Source organism: Phyllobates terribilis, unplaced genomic scaffold (genome assembly GCF_046119375.1).
Source record: "Phyllobates terribilis strain yellow unplaced genomic scaffold, ASM4611937v1 Scaffold_8__6_contigs__length_399053987, whole genome shotgun sequence".
Classification (NCBI taxonomy): Eukaryota; Metazoa; Chordata; class Amphibia; order Anura; family Dendrobatidae; genus Phyllobates; species Phyllobates terribilis.
Window position 1 is genome coordinate 144,696,129 of NW_027362768.1, and position 17,649 is coordinate 144,713,777.

Sequence of the window (17,649 nt, forward strand, 5' to 3'; positions counted from 1 at the left end):
TTGTATAAAGCCCAAAAATGGTAATATGCCCTTATAATGCAATGTAATGTAAATTCTGTAAAACCTGAAAAATTACCGGCCAAACAGATCTGTAATTACCATTATACATATATAATATTCCCATCGGAAGAGCAAATTCCTTTGTTTTGGTTTTTTTTAGGCAAAAATCCCAATGCAAAATGAAGCTCAATGAGAAAAAAAAGAGTCTTTGAAAACATAAATCTGAAAATCCAAGAATCTGAATACAGTCCAGACAATGGACCTTGTCCAATCGCTATTTCATAGATGGACTTTTTTTTTGGTTACTGGTCACTTACAGCATCATATCCTCAGTTCTGGGTACAATATTTTCCTTCTTTATGTTCGATGCCCAAATTTGTTAAAATGAGAAAATCGATGTGATGTCATTCTGTAGAAGCTTCATCATTTCAGTCATGTCCTCTGTGAACGATGCTGAACCACAGATGAGGGTATACGGTCTCCTCCTGCAGGTCTCCAACACTTGTGCCAAGAACTCAGAGTCTATTCGTCCGAGCTTCAAGTTTTCCCTATAACTCATGGGCAGATTGTCTAAGGATTGTTCCTGTGACAAAAAAATGGAGTAAATTAAGCAGTGATTAGGAGGAAGCGCCTGTATACAGCAGCAAACAAAAGGATTCACCCCCTCAATGCAAAATCGGTTTATTTGTAAAATGTACAAACTTTCTGCTGTTTGCAATAAACCAATCATACAAGAACAATGTACAGTATATAGCTGAACACAACTAATATAACAAATGGTTTCTCCAAATTCTACACAAAATGCCACTTTTCCTGACTACTGCAGCCTCACAATACGCAAAGCCAGACACCAGCTCCTGGCAGCGTTCCTGAGAGATCTTAGCTCATTCCTCATGGGCAATGGCCTCCAAGTCTCCAATATTCTAGTACTTTTTGGCAGCAGCCCATCAAATATTTTCTATGGGTATAACTGAGACAACTGTGATTGTTACTTCAGAATCTTTCATGATTTTTTCACAAAACAAGCCTTGGTGGACTTTTGAGTTATGCTTGGGATCCATGCTCTTGGGTAGCGTTCACACAGCCTATGCAGTTTGGTCCAAATATGTGCAGTTTTATTGCCTTCATAAAACTCCAAGGGATTCATAACCAAAAACAGCCTCTTCTGGGTACAAAGGTATAACGGAAAATAAACAGTTCATTCAGTAAGCACATATATATGTCAGTGCGGGCTCACCAGGACAGATTACAGTCCTTTCTCCCGGAGTAAAACTTTACACAAAGAAGGGGCACATCCCACCAGTCTCAGTATCCCCTTCAGCCTGAGCTCCAGCAGCTTCCAAAGCAAAACAGAAGTGTTCAACTCCATTCACAGTTCACACTGAACAAGCTGCAGCTTCCACACATTATTGTGCAGATCCAACACACAGACTGCTCAGCTTTCCTAGCTGAACAGTGCAGTCTCCATTGTCTCTCTCCCAGCTTCAGCTTACATTTTGGCTGGTCACTCACCAGCTTCAACAAACTCCACAACATCCAGCAGGCTGACACAGGGTGAACCCATTTCCTAGTTCTTAGTCAAAGATAGCCAAGTGCATCTAATAAAGACCTGCTATGCTAGGATTTAACCCTGTCCTACCTGGCTTTGCTACAACTGGTAGAAGGTTGAATGACGCCCAAAGTTTAGCTTCCATGCAAAAGAGGCATGATAATTTCTCCCAGGATTTCCTGATACTTGATTGAATCCATCTTACCTTACACGTGCTGCAGGTTTCTATTGCAAGAAGAAGAAAATCAGCCCCAGGGCATCACCGAGCCACTGCTACGATTTACTGTAGGCATCACCGAGATACCAATGGAGAAAAAAAGAAAAGCTGCACTCATCGTACCATTAAAATAAATAATCCTTTATTTCATATCCATATAAAAATAATGATGTGCAGGGAGGAGGACGACGGACGACAGCTGTTTCGCGCTGAATCAAGCACTTCCCCAGGTCCAGGTCATTTATATGGATATGAAATAAATGATTATTTCTTTTAATGGTACGGTGAGTGCAGATTTTCTTTTTTTCTCCATTGTTATGCTGTCTTCTATTTTTCAAAGCATTGCACCACAATTACCATATTTGCAGATTTGTGCCTAAATTAAGGGTTGTGTGTTCCTCCTGCTATATAGGTGGTGCAGGTATTCTTTCACTTGTTGGATCACCGAGATACCACCATGCTTCACTGTAGGCATCATTGAGCTGTCATCACACTTCACTTTCAGCAGGGTGTACTATTCAGAGTATGATTCATTCTTCCAAGGCCAAAAAGTTCCAGTTTTATTTTATCACTCCATGGAGCAGAATCCCAAAACTTCTGTAGCTTATAGATAAGATTGTGAGCATACTGTTCTTGTGCTTATGGGTCAAAATTGGTGGTGTCTCGGAGTCCAGGCATGGAGACCTTCAGTGTTTAGTACATGCATTAATGTTAAAACCCAAACCTCAGTGCCCACTGCCACCAATTCTTGCTGCAGGTCTTTTGCAGTCATTCGGGGGGGATTTCTGACCACCGGACTCCTCAGGAATCTGGTGGCAGCAGGTGACGGCTTCTTTTTTCTTTCTATTTTATTTTATAACAATGAACAAGTAGAACATGCACAAAAAATCAAGTAAAGCGTTTGTAATTTTTGTGGCAATGAATAAATGAGAACATGACCTTCCTAATGGTGAAACGACAAATAATGCAATATATCACAGAGAAAAAACATGTCCCAATAGAATAGGAGTCATAATTCAAGTATATAAAGGACTGGCACTGAACACCTCAACTGTGGCGGATCAGACCCAGATATTTATTGTGCCCGTTCATACCATTATCCACACAATCGCACACAACACACAAGCATTCACACACTCCTCTGCTCCTAAACTCAAAAAAGTAGTATTGGAAGTAGGCGAATCAACAACAATAAAGTATCACTGGTGACGATACCTCGGAGTTAAAAGTAGGCTCCATCTCCAGCCAAAATTACCAGATTTGATCAAATTAATGGGGGACATTATAGGGACATATAAGGTATTTTACAAAGTGGGACATATTTATTGACTAAATTGATCCAGTGGGATTATGGCGGTGGACCTGTCGATTTTCATGCAATATAACCACTAAGTATATGAAAAAAAAAGCCTTTTATACGAGCCCTGGACATTATCGTTCAAGATGCCTAAGAAGACATACTTGTGGAAAGAAATCAAAGTGAAGGGGCATAAAGTGGACTATTTCCGACTTTAAAGGAGTAGAATTAAGGCAGGACCAAACATTATGGATGAAAATCCCTGACGCTGCTCTACAGACAGAAGGTTTTGCACAAGTCTACATCCAATGAAGATCTGTGGTCAGTTCTACAAGATGTTTGGAACAACCTTCCTGCCGAGTTTCTTCAAGAAGTTTATGCATGTATACCTAGGAGAACAGATGAAGGCAAAAAGAGGTCATCAAATATTAATTAGTTTTCTCTTTTGTTCATTCACTTTGCATTTTGTTCATTGACAAAAATAAACTATTATCACTTCTGTTTGAAAGTGGTTTACTCTGCCACTTTTAGACAGATGTGGAAAAATTGCTGCACATATCAAGAGCCTAGCCAAATCAGTAGATCTCAATAATGTCTATATTTTAGATTATCACATTATAGCCCTTGCCAGTCCAGGTATTTGATGTGTTTTATCTCAATCACACCTGATGCAGCTAATGAAGCCCTTGGATATTACACCAGGTTGCTCAAGGCCACATCGGATTTTCCAACGTTTGCACTTTATGGGGGATTCCATTCAAGGGTTGAGTATTTCCGAGACTCCAGTAGTCAGTAAAATTGGCATTTTGTGCCGAATTTGTAGAAACCATCTTTTACAGCAGTTGTGTTGAGCATTATGCAATTTTCTTGTTTCACTGGTTTATTGCAAACAGTAGTTTGCTAATAAACCTAATTTTCAACGGAGGTTGAAAATTTTTTATTGCTTCTGTAGGTCCGTATAGAAACGGTATACACATCACATGCTCACATCTGCGCCCGAGGCTGTTTTTGGATGAAAAAAAATATACTGCATGCATCAACATAACAGTTACTTTGGTAAAACCCTCCAGACCACCACATTATAGGTCAATGGGGTCCGTCTGCCACTGCGGTTGTCCAGCGTGCAACGGATTAGACACCGCGTCATTTTTTGTGCTCAGATGTTAACAGAAACTTAAAAAGTAACTAAATGCTTGTGCAAAACAATTAAATGTTTTTGTCTCTTCTATTGCCTGTAGATTGGTGAGGAACTGGACTTGAGACCCCATCGATCACTCAAAAGACCAAAAAAGTGTGCAGCTCAGGAGACAAGCGTTCACAGCTCGTGCCCGATCATCGACTTTCTATTGAATCTGTACTCGGTTGTGTGCATGATCAGGAAGGATCTGCACACTTCTCAGTGGTCTTTTGAGCAGTCAGTGGGGGTCCCAGGACCAGGACCACCACCGTTCTGCAGGCAAAAGAGGGGAAAATAAATAAATAAAATGTTTAACTATTTGCTACCTGCCCCGAAGAAATACCTTGGTTCTGCTTACCTGTTATAGGACCAGTTAGCACGGGGAATAAAGCCTTTAGTTTTTGACAGGTCAGGCCAAGAGGAGGCCAACTGCAGCCAAAAACTGAATTCTGACTTTTGCAAGACATTAATTTCATTCTGACTCTGTCTCCTATTGCAAAACTGATGAGATTCACAATGAAACAGGTTTAATCAATTTCTTATTGCAACACACACTATATGTCACTGCGGAAACATGTATGACCAATATGTAGACGACGTTACACAAGTCCGAGTCTTACCAGCAAGGCTCAATGACTCCTACAAACCACAAAGGTGATTCACGTTTTATGAGATGAGTGACCACGTACTTACTTGGCTGAGGACATAGAATATCCTTACGTTCCAGTATCTTGACTGCTCCCTCAGAAAGTTCTTCATATAAATATTTTGGAAATTTCGAGCACAGACCACCAGCGTTATGAAGGTCTCGTCATCTTCAGTGTCGGTCACATGGGTCAAGATTGGGAGCATCGGGGCTATTCCTGTTCCTGAACACAGCATGATCAGCTCCCCAAACTAGGGAAAGACAAGTGAGACAAGAACTTGGGAACCTACATGGAACCTGATTGAGACATTGTAATCTTAAGGCCACCATGCACATGGTGAAAGATGAACGTCGGGCAAACAAGTCGATTTTGGTGGCACCTGCTGATCATCTGATGTGTATGGGGGTCTCAAAACTCTTCCGTGCCAGATGTCAACGAGGGATATAATGATCCGGGAGTTGAAATTTCAAGCCTCTGATAGAGATGTCCAGTGGCCTTTCTCCTCACCCCCCAATCCTGCCCAAGCATTGAACATTTTGCGAGAACTGGGAGAAACTGGCGTGAAAACTCCAATAGTTGCAACAGTTTTGCACAATATTTTTTGAAACTTTTCAAAGCAATTTACACCAAAATTTCTTTAATAAATTTTCTCTGAAATGGCACAGAATTTCAGAGAAAGACATACCCATCAGCACTCATGCAGCGAGGCTCTGATTCATGCAGCCCGTGGCTTGGGCAGCATGAATGGAGTGACAGGTACCCTTTTAATAGAGACTATTTACAAATTTTTTTGGAGCAAGAAAAGGGTATATAGCCTTTAGTACTGACCTTGTTTGGCTTGTATAAGAAACCTCCAAATGGTCCCCTCCATGCTATAGAGTCTCCCGGCCTCCAGCACTTTATGTACTGTGACATCAAGCCGTGCTCGTAAACCTGGAACAAGGTCTTTACATTATCATAGGAAATGCCCCATTTGCATCATATATAGTTTAGTATTATCTTATATATTTACCAAGAAGGAGCAGACTGTATATTATTACATATACAGGTTCCCAGGACAGCCATGACAATCACTGCTTAGGAACTTGGAACTCTCACTAGGCTCTTAAAGGGATTGTCCACTACATAACAATCCTTGCTTAATCAATTAAGGCTCCCATAGAAAATAAAAAGTATGAATTCTCATCTCTGCAGTAGTGCCATTCCAGTAATACTGATGCAGTTGACAAGACATAATTTTATCACGTGACCACTGCATTCAGTCGGCGGCCGCTGATCGGCGGCAGCTCATCAATATTCAGTTAGAGCGGTCGTGTGTCATGCAACTGGAAGTCCCAGAAGTTGGACACTCAGTGATCAGAGAGTTAATCACTATCTTACAGAGAGGAAGCAACTTCCAAACTTTGCACAACCCCTTTAATTCATATAAAAGTTTCTGTACCTTTATTAAAACTTTAAAAAAGCCCTGTACATCCACAGAACTGATGGGGGTGTACGCTCTTTGGATCTCCATTCCATTTACAACACCTCTGCGAAAGAAAAAATAATTTTTAGAAAGGACTTTGGCTGTCATTGTGCCCAGTGCGAAGATTATGGCGTTGTACTGCTACTTATTGTTCGTTACTCCCTGACGAAGTTTAACGTCGAAACACGCGTCGGGGAGGGCACCACGTTGCTCAGAGCACACTCTTGCCATTCTCTTGATGAGCTTCAAGAGGTAGTCACCGGAAATGGTTTTCACTTCACAGGTGTGCCCTGTCAGGTTTAATAAGTGGGATTTCTTGCCTTATAAATGGGGTTGGGACCATCAGTTGTATTGTGCAGAAGTCAGGTGGATACACAGCTGATAGTCCTACTGAATAGACTGTTAGAATTTGTATTATGGCAAGAAAAAAAGCAGCTAAGTAAAGAAAAATGAGTGGCCATCATTACTTTAAAAAATGAAGGTCAGTCAGTCCGAAAAATTGGGCAAACTTTGAATGTGTCCCCAAATGCAGTTGCAAAAACCATCAAGCGCTACAAAGAAACTGGCTCACATGAGGACCGCCCCAGGAAAGGAAGACCAAGAGTCACCTCTGCTTCTGAGGATAAGTTTATCCAAGTCACCAGCCTCAGAAATCGCAGGTTAACAGCAGCTCAGATTAGAGACCAGGTCAATGCCACACAGAGTTCTAGCAGCAGACACATCTCTACAACAACTGTTAAGAGGAGACATTGTGCAGCAGGCCTTCATGGTAAAATAGCTGCTAGGAAACCACTGCTAAGGACAGGCAACAAGCAGAAGAGACTTATTTGGGCTAAAGAACACAAGGAATGGACATTAGACCAGTGGAAATCTGTGCTTTGGTCTGATGAGTCCAAATTTGAGATCTTTGGTTCCAACCACCGTGTCTTTGTGCGACGCAGAAAAGGTGAACGGACGGACTCTACATGCCTGGTTCCCACCGTGAAGCATGGAGGAGGAGGTGTGATGGTGTGGGGGTGCTTTGCTGGTGACACTGTTGGGGATTTATTCAAAATTGAAGGCATACTGAACCAGCATGGCTACCACAGCATCTTGCAGCGGCATGCTATTCCATCCGGTTTGCGTTTAGATGGACCATCATTTATTTTTCAACAGGACAATGACCCCAAACACACCTCCAGGCTGTGAAAGGGCTATTTGACCAAGAAGGAGAGTGATGGGGTGCTACGCCAGATGACCTGGCCTCCACAGTCACCAGACCTGAACCCAATCGAGATGGTTTGGGGTGAGCTGGACCGCAGAGTGAAGGCAAAAGGGCCAACAAGTGCTAAGCATCTCTGGGAACTCCTTCAAGATTGTTGGAAGACCATTTCCGGTGACTACCTCTTGAAGCTCATCAAGAGAATGCCAAGAGTGTGCAAAGCAGTCATCAAAGCAAAAGGTGGCTACTTTGAAGAACCTAGAATATAAGACATATTTTCAGTTGTTTCACACTTTTTTGTTAAGTATATAATTCCACATGTGTTAATTCATAGTTTTGATGCCTTCAGTGTGAATGTACAATTTTCAAAGTCATGAAAATACAGAAAAATCTTTAAATGAGAAGGTGTGTCCAAACTTTTGGTCTGTACTGTATATATATATATATATATATATATATATATATATATATATATATATATATATATATAAAAAGTATAACTGCCACACTTTCTCTTATCATGCTATGTATTGGCAAATAGCATAACCCATTTTTCTATGCAATATATTCTGGTTACAACTATCTTCGGATCCCCTGGCATTGTCTTTCTTGAATATTGTTTGCACGTGTGCCCCTGCCTTGTTGTATGTCTTTTGTTATCCCCCTAATGCTTAATAAATGTATACAATTTTTAAATTTATACTTTGAGTCTAGACTTGTTGGTCGGTTCTTATCCCTCTCGTTTACTTATTGTGCAGGTGGGGGGCGATGATCGTCGCAGGAGCGGAGAGGATTGTGATAGGGAGACCCTAAGCTGCTGCAACATGTGTCGCGAAGAGGTTCGCTACTTATCTCATTCTATTAAACGGTTTGTCTATATTAAAAGAAACTTAGATGGTTAGCGGGATGGGTCTCTTGGCATGCTTGCTGACGGTTTCCAGTTTTAAAATTAGGATGAAGGAATCAAACATTGCCTCCTTTCCTATTCAGGGACCTGAAGATTGTCTGTATGTTATCCAAAGGTGAGAATTTGTGGATCAACAGGAAGCCAACTACTTAGACCCCTCCCCCCAACAATCCCCATCCATCAGAATGGAGACAATCCATCAACAAGGAAAATATTAGTCTGGGTATGTGATACCTCAGTACAAGATGTTGTCCTAACTTCAGTCCCAAACTGGTCCCGGATGGGAGCTGAAATCTGTAGCAGCCGGTGTCCTCTGTCTCCTGCTCCACGGAGCACAGCGGGAACTCGGCAAATGTTTCTGACGTCAGCAGCACATTGCGGTTCTGTGGGAGGATGATGGCGGGTTATCACATGATCACCGGTCCTTATCCTTATCGTAAAGGGTAAAGATGTAAATGTAAAACCCCCATCATAATGTAATATCTACATGTGCAATATTTATTGCAGTATTCATCCATAATTGCTCCAGCATTATTAGAATACAGAGCTGCATTCATCCTTCAGAGCTGAAATCTTCCACCAACATCTAATTTCACTCTAGAGTTTTGCATTCTGTGAAGAGTCGTCTGTACAGTAAATATTAGGAATAAAGCAAATGTCTGAATTCATAACAGAATTGTGAATGCAGCTCTGGAGTATAATATAGATTGCAACCTCAGTACAAGAGAAGTAATGCAAAGTTAATCTGCAATGAATTACCTGTACTTTGATTTTCCGTAGGAGGTCGGGGTCGTCTTTCTCCTTAGCTTTCTCCCATAATTCCAGCTCGGCCTGATAGAGATCATATATACAGGGGGAGCAGCCGCTTCCGCAGCACTGTGCAGGCGTCGGTTCCACCGGTTTGAGTGACAACCAGTCATTTTTATCATTGTTGGTCATAAGCTGTAGAGAAAAACACAGATTTTAGTGCAGAAATAGCTCCAGCGCGGCGTATCGGAAGCAAATCCATGAGAAATCTGCAGCAAATTCTGCATGTGATTTTATTACAGTTCTGCAAGTCTTACACTTTCTATTGCTAAAAATTAAATGCACAGTATAAAATCTGCAGGAGTGGAGACAGTCAGAAGAGGCCCCTGTGCAAGAACAATATATGGGCCTTTGCAGTCCAAGAGCTCATCATAATGTGCAATTCCACCTGTTTTGGAGGTAGAAGTGGTCCCCTTATCTCTTGGGTCCCTGTGCGGCTACATAGTTTGCACCAATAGTATGTCTACCACTGATGTTCTGATTTCACTGTCTAATTTTTCTGGCAAGCCACAGCTAGAAAGGGAAAAAGCTGCAGTACCAGTCACAGCCACTACTCCATGTGTGGAGCTATGCACGGCGGCTCCATCAATCATCTAATCGGCGTGAGGGAGCTGGGAGTCCGACCTTCAAACTATAATAATTATGACCAAGAAAACCGCTTTAATTATTTTGTACATTTCCAAGAGAAATAACAAAAGAAGATTCTGTATTCTTTCTAGTGTATTATATATATTTATTTCAGGGTCATCTGAGAACTCAGAATATTTGACAATCTGGTAACTATGTTTCCAGGTTAATCCCTTCAAGTCAGGGTGCATGTGTATGGAGCGAAGCAGTGACCGCTTGTAGCTCTGATCACTATGATTTAACTATTTGGGTGCTGCCAATCACTGACAGTGGCATTTAAATGGCATGCTTGTCGGTCAGTTGCCAGTGAGGGAAAAGTAATTTTCTTACATATTGCAATATTGTATCAAATCAAACAATTACAGGTCCAAGTCCCCCAGAGAGACTAAAACATAAAGTAATAAAATAGTAAAGAATAATATTTTTTTAAATATATCTATAAAATATATTAAAATATTAATATATATTAAAATATTAATTATAAATATATAAAATATTTTATATTAAAATATTAATTATATATTTTAACATACTATACATAAAATGAATTATATATGTAGATATAAAAATATTAATTATATAAATTATATATGTAGATACAAAAATATTATATATATATATATTTAAAAATAAAGATATATTTAAATGTGTGTAGTTTTCCTACATATTTAAGAGTCCAGACTATGAAAATATAAAATGAACCCGGGCACTGTGGTCCATATGTAGACCGTAAAATACGCCTGTCTTAAAAGAGTTCAAAATGTCGTTTGTACCCCAAAATAGTACAAATAAAATCTAATACTCGTGAAAAAGATATGAAAAAGTTCAGAAATAACTATTAAATCTTAAGCATTAAAATATTTACATATAAAAAAATATATCGCTCGGTATTGCAGTAATCGTACCGACTTGGAGAATCCCATTAGCAGCTGATGTTTACAGCATAATGAACGGTGTAACAACAATGGCGGAATCGGGGGGGATTTCACCTGTTTTTCAATACATTTTGAGGTAAAATTAATGGTGTCGTTCAAAACTTCAACTCATCCTGAAAGAAAGAAAAACAAGCCCTAATATGGCTAAGTGTATGGTATAGAAACATAAAAAGAGTTATGGTTCCTGGAAGGGAAAAAAAACAAAAGTTAAAAAAAAGTTTAAATGATAAAGACGAGCGGAACTGGATAGATATTAGTATATAAACGCAGCATACAGTGTGCACAGAGTCATAGTGTGCAGCTGCGGCTCCTGTCTCCGGCTCTGCTGCTCTCGCACTGACTGTTGCTCCGGATCCGTCCTCTGACACTCACTACCCATCATCCCTTGCGCGCCAACATGGCGGTCTCCATGCTCGTCTCCTCCGCTCACAGAACCGGTCTCCGGTGCCTGAGTGTCAGCGCCAGCCGCAGCCGGAAGCAGGTGCAGCGTCCCCGGGAGAGGAAGGAGCCGCTGGAGATCCCGGGCCTGGAGCGGATCACGTACGCGGACCGCTGTTACTACGTGCCCTGGCTAGCGCGGCCCAAGTACCAAGAGTTTCGCATGGACTGGAACCCGCAGCATTACCGCTCCCCGCCCGTCCAGCAGATGGCGCTGTACAAGGAGCAGCCCTCCTATGTGTTCAACCCCAAGTGCCGGCTGCTGGGAGGTATGGAGGGTCCCTGTATGTCAGGCCTCTGTCTGACCCTTCTCCTGCCCCGTACAGTTCTGGAGCTTTGTTTTCTTCCTCCTACAAAACTCTGAATAAATTGCCAGTTGGCAGTGCGTCCTTGCCTGGTCTGGTGTGTGCCAAACTACATAGTGGCTGGTCCGGGGACCGCGTAGGTGTGAGGGAAGACCGGTCCGGGGACCGCGTAGGTGTGAGGGAAGACCGGTCCGGGGACCGCGTAGGTGTGAGGGAAGACCGGTCCGGGGACCGCGTAGGGGCGAGGGAAGACCGGTCCGGGGACCGCGTAGGGGCGAGGGAAGACCGGTCCGGGGACCGCGTAGGGGCGAGGGAAGACCGGTCCGGGGGCGCGTAGGGGCGAGGGAAGACCGGTCCGGGGGCCGCGTAGGTGTGAGGGAAGACGGGGAGGACTGGTCCGGGGTCAGCGTAGATGTACAGGACGATGTCTAAGAGGGGGAGGACCGGTCCGGGGAACGCGTAGGTGTGAGGGAAGACCGGTCCGGGGACCGCGTAGCGGCGAGGGCAGACCTGTCCGGGGACCGCGTAGGGGCGAGGGCAGACCTGTCCGGGGACCGCGTAGGGGCGAGGGCAGACCGGTCCGGGGGCCGCGTAGGGGCGAGGGCAGACCGGTCCGGGGGCCGCGTTGGGGCGAGGGAAGACCGGTCCGGGGGCCGCGTTGGGGCGAGGGAAGACCAGTCCGGGGGCCGCGTTGGGGCGAGGGAAGACTGGGGGAGGACTGGTCCGGGGTCAGCGTAGATGTACAGGACAATGTCTAAGAGGGGGAGGACTGGTTCGGGGTCTGCTTGGTGGGAGGGGCGGCTCTAGCTTTGTGGGGCCTGGTGTGTAATCTGGAATAATTATGAGGTGTGCTAAAGGGGTTCACATACTATTTGTGATTCACATGCCTTATGTTGGGGGCATAAGGGGAAACATGCCCATATTCGGAATCTCTTTGATGTCGCTGTAGAATTGGCAAAGATGTGTAATAGCGGCTGTGGCATCTCTTGTTCTGGAGGACCCGGCGTGTTCATGGATTCAGTGCAGTGCTTCTTGTCTCCTGTGGTGGCGCTGCAGGGATATTGAGCTTTTTTTTTTTTTCTTGTCCCGCACTGATCGTGGCTGATCTGCGGGGATGCGTCATTGCTACACCCTGTAATCTGCTCATTCTTAGGTTATGCTGCATTTTTCATCCCTGGCAGAGTCACATCTTCACCTTCTCTGTATCAGGTGTGAAGCAGGCGCTATGGCTGACAAAGTCCAAGCTGATAGAAGGTTTACCACAGAGGATAGTGGACGTATGTGAAGACCCGGCCTATACATTCCCCTGTCACCAGGACCTGGTGCACAATGCCATCTCCAATGCCTGTCTATGGAGCACCACCGAAGAAATAAGAGAGCGGGAAGAGTACTGGTGAGTGTGGCGGTAGCTGGAGTCTGTTAAAGAGGGTGTCTCAGCTTCTTAAATGGGTAAAATTGCAATTTATTTATTGCTTACTGCTCATTGCCGACATATCGACCACCTCTGCAGTGTAACAGAGTTAGCCAATAGTGCAGAGCTTACAAGCTCTTTGCTTCAGAGCTTGTAAGCTTCTCTGAATCTGGGTAGATCACTGGATCCACCAAGCTTCAGTGTCCCTGCGCTCCTCACATGCTGCAGAGGTGAAGCATTGTAGCGATTTGGAACAAGGAGCGAAGAAAAAGAAGAGGAGAAACCGCACTAGGGAGTCTTCAAAGAACTGGCTCTAGTGGGAGTCTAGTATCCCTTTCCCTATAAAACTGAACTATCACAAGATTGATCAATGCAAACTGCATACATTATTAGATCTCTTAGACCCAATGAGGCTGGGGAACTTACTTTAAAAATACAGTACATGTTAACATGATTATACAATCCTCAAATTAAAATGAAGAGGACTTATTTTAATATTAGGCAGGGAAACTTTCCCAAAGAACCATACAGCTATTCTGAGATGGATGTTTTTTTTTTTAAGTAAGTACACCAGCCTCATCAGGTCTAGAAGTTTTATTTATTAATGTATGCACAGTGTATATTGTGAGACGATCTGCTCTTAAGAAAAAAACAAAGATGAAGAAAAAATTAAATTTTTCTTTTGTTTTAAGTCCTAAGCTGCTGCAAAACCTCCTGCATTTGTGCCAGACACAGAACCACATCTATCCTTCACTGTCACAGAGGACAATTGTGGAGGATTGGAAATTGGCGACTTCTTGGCATAAAGGTAAACTCCGTCTATAAAGATTAACCCCATGTGTGTGTGTTAGGTGCATTTCACATCACTTTGATGTGGCTGTAACCGCCCCCCCCTCCCCTTTCCCGGCTTTTTGTATGCAGCTTTACTATGATTTTAGTTTTGTCTCCTCTGTTGTGGTGGGCTTAAAGGGCTTCTCCGCTTTGGAAAATCTCTGTTGAGCAATATTATAGGAATAAAGTAAAAGTGAATAAATTATAGGGTAAGTGATAACTTATTTATTGGTGGGGTCGGCACCGATTTTTATCGAGCATGTGCACATCTGCTCTATTCTAATGGGAATAAAAGTGCCCCATTCTGCAGTTCTTTGCGGATCCCAGTGGTCGGACCTTCACCGTTCAATCCGTTACCACCTGAAATAACTTATTTTCACCGGACAACCCTTTTAACACTAGCTAATGCGAGAGAGGCCTTTAGTTGTTTAGAACTTACCTTGGGTTCCTTTGTGACCTTGAGTACTTTTATACGCCTTACACTTGGAGTGATTTTTTTTGTTTTTTGGTCTATCTCTCCCAGAGAGGGTAATAATGGTCTTGAATTTCCCTCATTTTCACACAATCTGTCTGATTGTGGATTGGTGGTCAATGTCTATTGATTTCAATAGGTCTGTGTAATGCAAGACAGGGGAGAGGAAAAAAAATCTCCACTGTGGCAAAGAAATGAGGATCCTAAACAACAGAACGCTCTATTAACTCCCTAATAGGGCACTGGAGAATGAGTTTTCTAAACTGGACATCCCCTTTAATGCAGACCAGGCTTAATCTGTTCGCACGCCCTTGCTCGATTTTATGACGGATTTAGTTTTGGTGTCATGTCACTTTTTTATTTTGCAGACTCCACCATTTACCATGTGAGAGGGACTAATGGTTCACTGATGAGCGCCAAGACCCCCCTAGAACCTCTGGCTTCCTCCAGTGAAATCCAAGCGACGGAGCAACATGTCCTGGCCTCCCTGTATCCGCTGTCTCCTGCTATCGATCTACAAGAGGTGAATGTATACGAGGAGCAAAATGACATAGGTACGTCCAATCGTCAGCTTGAAGCCTATTACTGTATGTAACGACTACTTCCCTGACGACGTCTCTGGCTCTTCTTTTGATTAGCCGGTCTGGCGGGATGTCCCATGTCATCTTTTTGGTGTGACGCACGTTGAGCCAGGCCGGCTGATCAAAGGCGAGCCGTCGGGTGAGAGGCAATTCTCAGAACTTCCGTCTGATGCCCAGCTGATGCAGCCACTGGACCTGGTCCTGAGAATTGATCCTCACCAATATAGTCGATTGTGATCTAATGTTCCATTTTTAATTTTTGCAGGTTTTAAGGACGGGTTCCCATATTCCCACCCGCACACCGTATACCTCACTGAGCCATGTAGCACCAAAGCAAAATTCCTTCCGGACCAGCTGAGAGCTAAAATGCTAATGATCGCTTTTGGAGGAGCTGTAGCCAAAGCCAAGATCCTCTTTGGGGTAAGACCCCTGATTCCATTTTCAGCATTGGGGATTAACCCCTTGGTCTGCATCATATCCAGTTTACACTGTGTGCATTTGGTGCAGGGCTTATCGCTGCACTGTGCAGACTTTGCACATCTAGAGCCTGGACGTTTTGTGTGGGGTTCGTCAGTATCTACTCCAGAATGATATGGTAACAGGTTTTGTTTTTCGCCAGGAGGATGTGAAGACTCTGCCACGACCGATTGTAGTGCAGAGCGTGGGCACCGACGGGCAGCTGTTCCACTTCATGGTGCTGCAGCTGAATACACTGGATCTAGGATCTAACGATGGCATTAAGAACATTGTCTGGATGGACGGAGACCAGGCGCTCTATGACACGGTGGCGTTTAAGCCAAAAATAAAGAGGAAAGTGGTTTTGGTAAGTATCTGGAGGAATACGCCCATGACTGAGGTATGGCAGAGTGTCATGTTCTTTTTATGATTCAGTGTGGACATGATAGTGTTAATTTAAATTGCTGTGAAGGGTCCTTCATGTAGTAAATTCCCCTTCTTAATATTCTTTAGATCAACAATTTAAAGGGAAAAACTCGGAAGCATCAAAGGCAGGGGTTGTATCTTTAGGATCAAGTCCTTGTATCTCCCCCTCCAAGAGTTTTGCCTGAAGTGTTCCCGTAAAGGCGTTTATAGGATTAGCAAAACATTGCTTTTCTTCGCCCTATAGAAACAGTGCCCCCCATGTCAACAGCTTGTATGCGGTGTTACTGCTTAATCCAACAAATCTGCAATACCACAGACTGTTACGGCCACATTTCAGGAGTGGGAGCCAAAACCAGGAGTGGGTGATAGAAACAAGTCACCAATTCTGCATTTATTATACCGTTTCTCTGATTGTTCCTCACCTGGTTTTGGCTCCCACTCCTGAGAAAAAATACTGACCGTATACTGACAGTGGGGCCTTGGCCTAAGCCTGCTCCACACTGCAGCCAAGAGCCTGCTGGAAAGCCCCATCACCGTCATCTTGGTGCTCTTGCGAGGCCCATCAGCAGGCTTTATAGGAAGTCATTATTTGGACTGTAATGCATGGTACAAGCGATCCACTGACCGCAGGTTTAGGTCCCCTACAGGAACTAAAAAAGTTTTAAGTACTGTAAATTTAAAAAAAATTTGTTGAATAAAAAGTTTGAATCTCTCTTTTCTTTATCGCTTTATTGGGGGACATAGGACCATCGGTGTATGCTGTTGTCGCTAGGAGGTTGACACTAGGCAAAAAAGAAAAAGGCTCCTCCTCCGCAGTATACACCCACCTACAGGCACCAAGATCACCAGTTTAAGCTTAGTGTCTGTAGGAGGTAGACCTGGATACTACTGGTCCAACCATGTTGTGTTTTATTAATCCTTGTTCTTTATTTTTCAGATACAGCTCTTCAGGGTTAACAGGGAACACTGCGTCCTCTGTTACCCTATTTCACAAACGACCGAGAGAGCAGTGTGGCAGCCCCCACATCATCCACTCTCGGACCCGCTGGACAGGACCTATCCCCTGTCACCTCCCGGTGTCTCAGGGTGATTCCCGGTGGCCAATCCTTGCCTATTCCCCACTCCAGCCCCCTCCTCGGAGCGGACTGGGAGGGAGACGGTGGTCCCTGCGATGACCTTCCCCCCGATTCTGGGGTCGACACCGTCTCCTGCACTGTCCAGTACGGTCAGTGCGGGAAGGAGGAAGAGCCAGGACCCCCCTTTATCCACGGAGGACCTCCTGTGTCCATCCTCAGAAGGGGAGAAGAAGAAGTGGTGTCGGGTTTTAAAAAAAAAAAAAAAAAAAAAACAGAAAGGTACAATCTCCCCTGCTGCCTCACAACCGCAGGTCCCAGGCCCCTCACAACTCTGGTTATGGGCTGCCAGCGCTGCCTGTTATGCCCGCCACCTCTCCCCCCCTTCACATCAAACTTGGCGCTTACTTCAGCAGCGCTTCCCGGGCCACGCCCCCCTCTCCACGCATCTTCAGCATCCCTCTCATTCCCCACCTCCTTCTTCTCCATTATGCGCGGCAAAACTGCCCGCGCTTTCTCCGTCGGGGGGCGTCTCTGGTGGGGTGGGTATACGCCCCCTCCAGCAATTGGCCAATCAGGGCCAAGGAGCATTGTGACGCTTCTGCCATGCCTACAAGCTCTCCCGGGGACCTATCAGCGGCCGAGTCCTTTAGCCCGCCCCCATTCCTTCGCCCTATCAGAGCCTCGATGCCCCTCGTCACTCAGGGCAGCATGCTCTGCTCCTGCCTCGCCCCTATACGCTGTTCTGCTCCTCGCTCAGCCTGGCAGCCGAAGCTCTTACAGTGGCCCGCTCCAGCCTCATCTCCGGAGTTCCTACGGGGGACACG

At 44.2% G+C, this 17,649-nt stretch overlaps 2 protein-coding genes across 4 annotated transcripts in view; one reads left to right on the forward strand and one right to left on the reverse strand.

The window, feature by feature from the left end:
• On the reverse strand, positions 1-11,249 carry CYB5RL (cytochrome b5 reductase like). Of its 3 annotated transcripts, none has more exons than XM_073643421.1 (8): positions 11,105-11,249; positions 10,804-10,942; positions 9,220-9,402; positions 8,695-8,843; positions 6,329-6,416; positions 5,716-5,820; positions 4,934-5,137; positions 1-583 (listed from the first exon to the last, which is right to left on the reverse strand). In XM_073643421.1, exons 3-8 carry the CDS (start codon positions 9,397-9,399, stop codon positions 380-382), a joined length of 930 nt encoding a protein of 309 aa, XP_073499522.1. In that variant the 5' UTR covers positions 9,400-9,402; positions 10,804-10,942; positions 11,105-11,249; the 3' UTR covers positions 1-379. The 3 variants fall into 3 exon arrangements, with proteins under 3 accessions (XP_073499522.1, XP_073499524.1, XP_073499523.1); XM_073643422.1 differs by lacking the exon at positions 1-583 and adding an exon at positions 2,061-3,452; XM_073643423.1 differs by lacking the exons at positions 8,695-8,843; positions 10,804-10,942; positions 11,105-11,249 and having other exon boundaries at positions 9,220-9,362.
• MRPL37 (mitochondrial ribosomal protein L37) overlaps positions 11,212-17,649 on the forward strand; it is an 18,253-nt gene continuing 11,815 nt past the window's right edge. The window contains exons 1-6 of the mRNA XM_073643420.1: positions 11,212-11,536; positions 12,782-12,965; positions 13,676-13,791; positions 14,655-14,840; positions 15,133-15,287; positions 15,487-15,690. Coding sequence (XP_073499521.1) covers positions 11,227-11,536; positions 12,782-12,965; positions 13,676-13,791; positions 14,655-14,840; positions 15,133-15,287; positions 15,487-15,690 — 1,155 coding nt within the window. The 5' untranslated portion in view covers positions 11,212-11,226. The remainder of the gene's footprint in view (positions 11,537-12,781; positions 12,966-13,675; positions 13,792-14,654; positions 14,841-15,132; positions 15,288-15,486; positions 15,691-17,649) is intronic.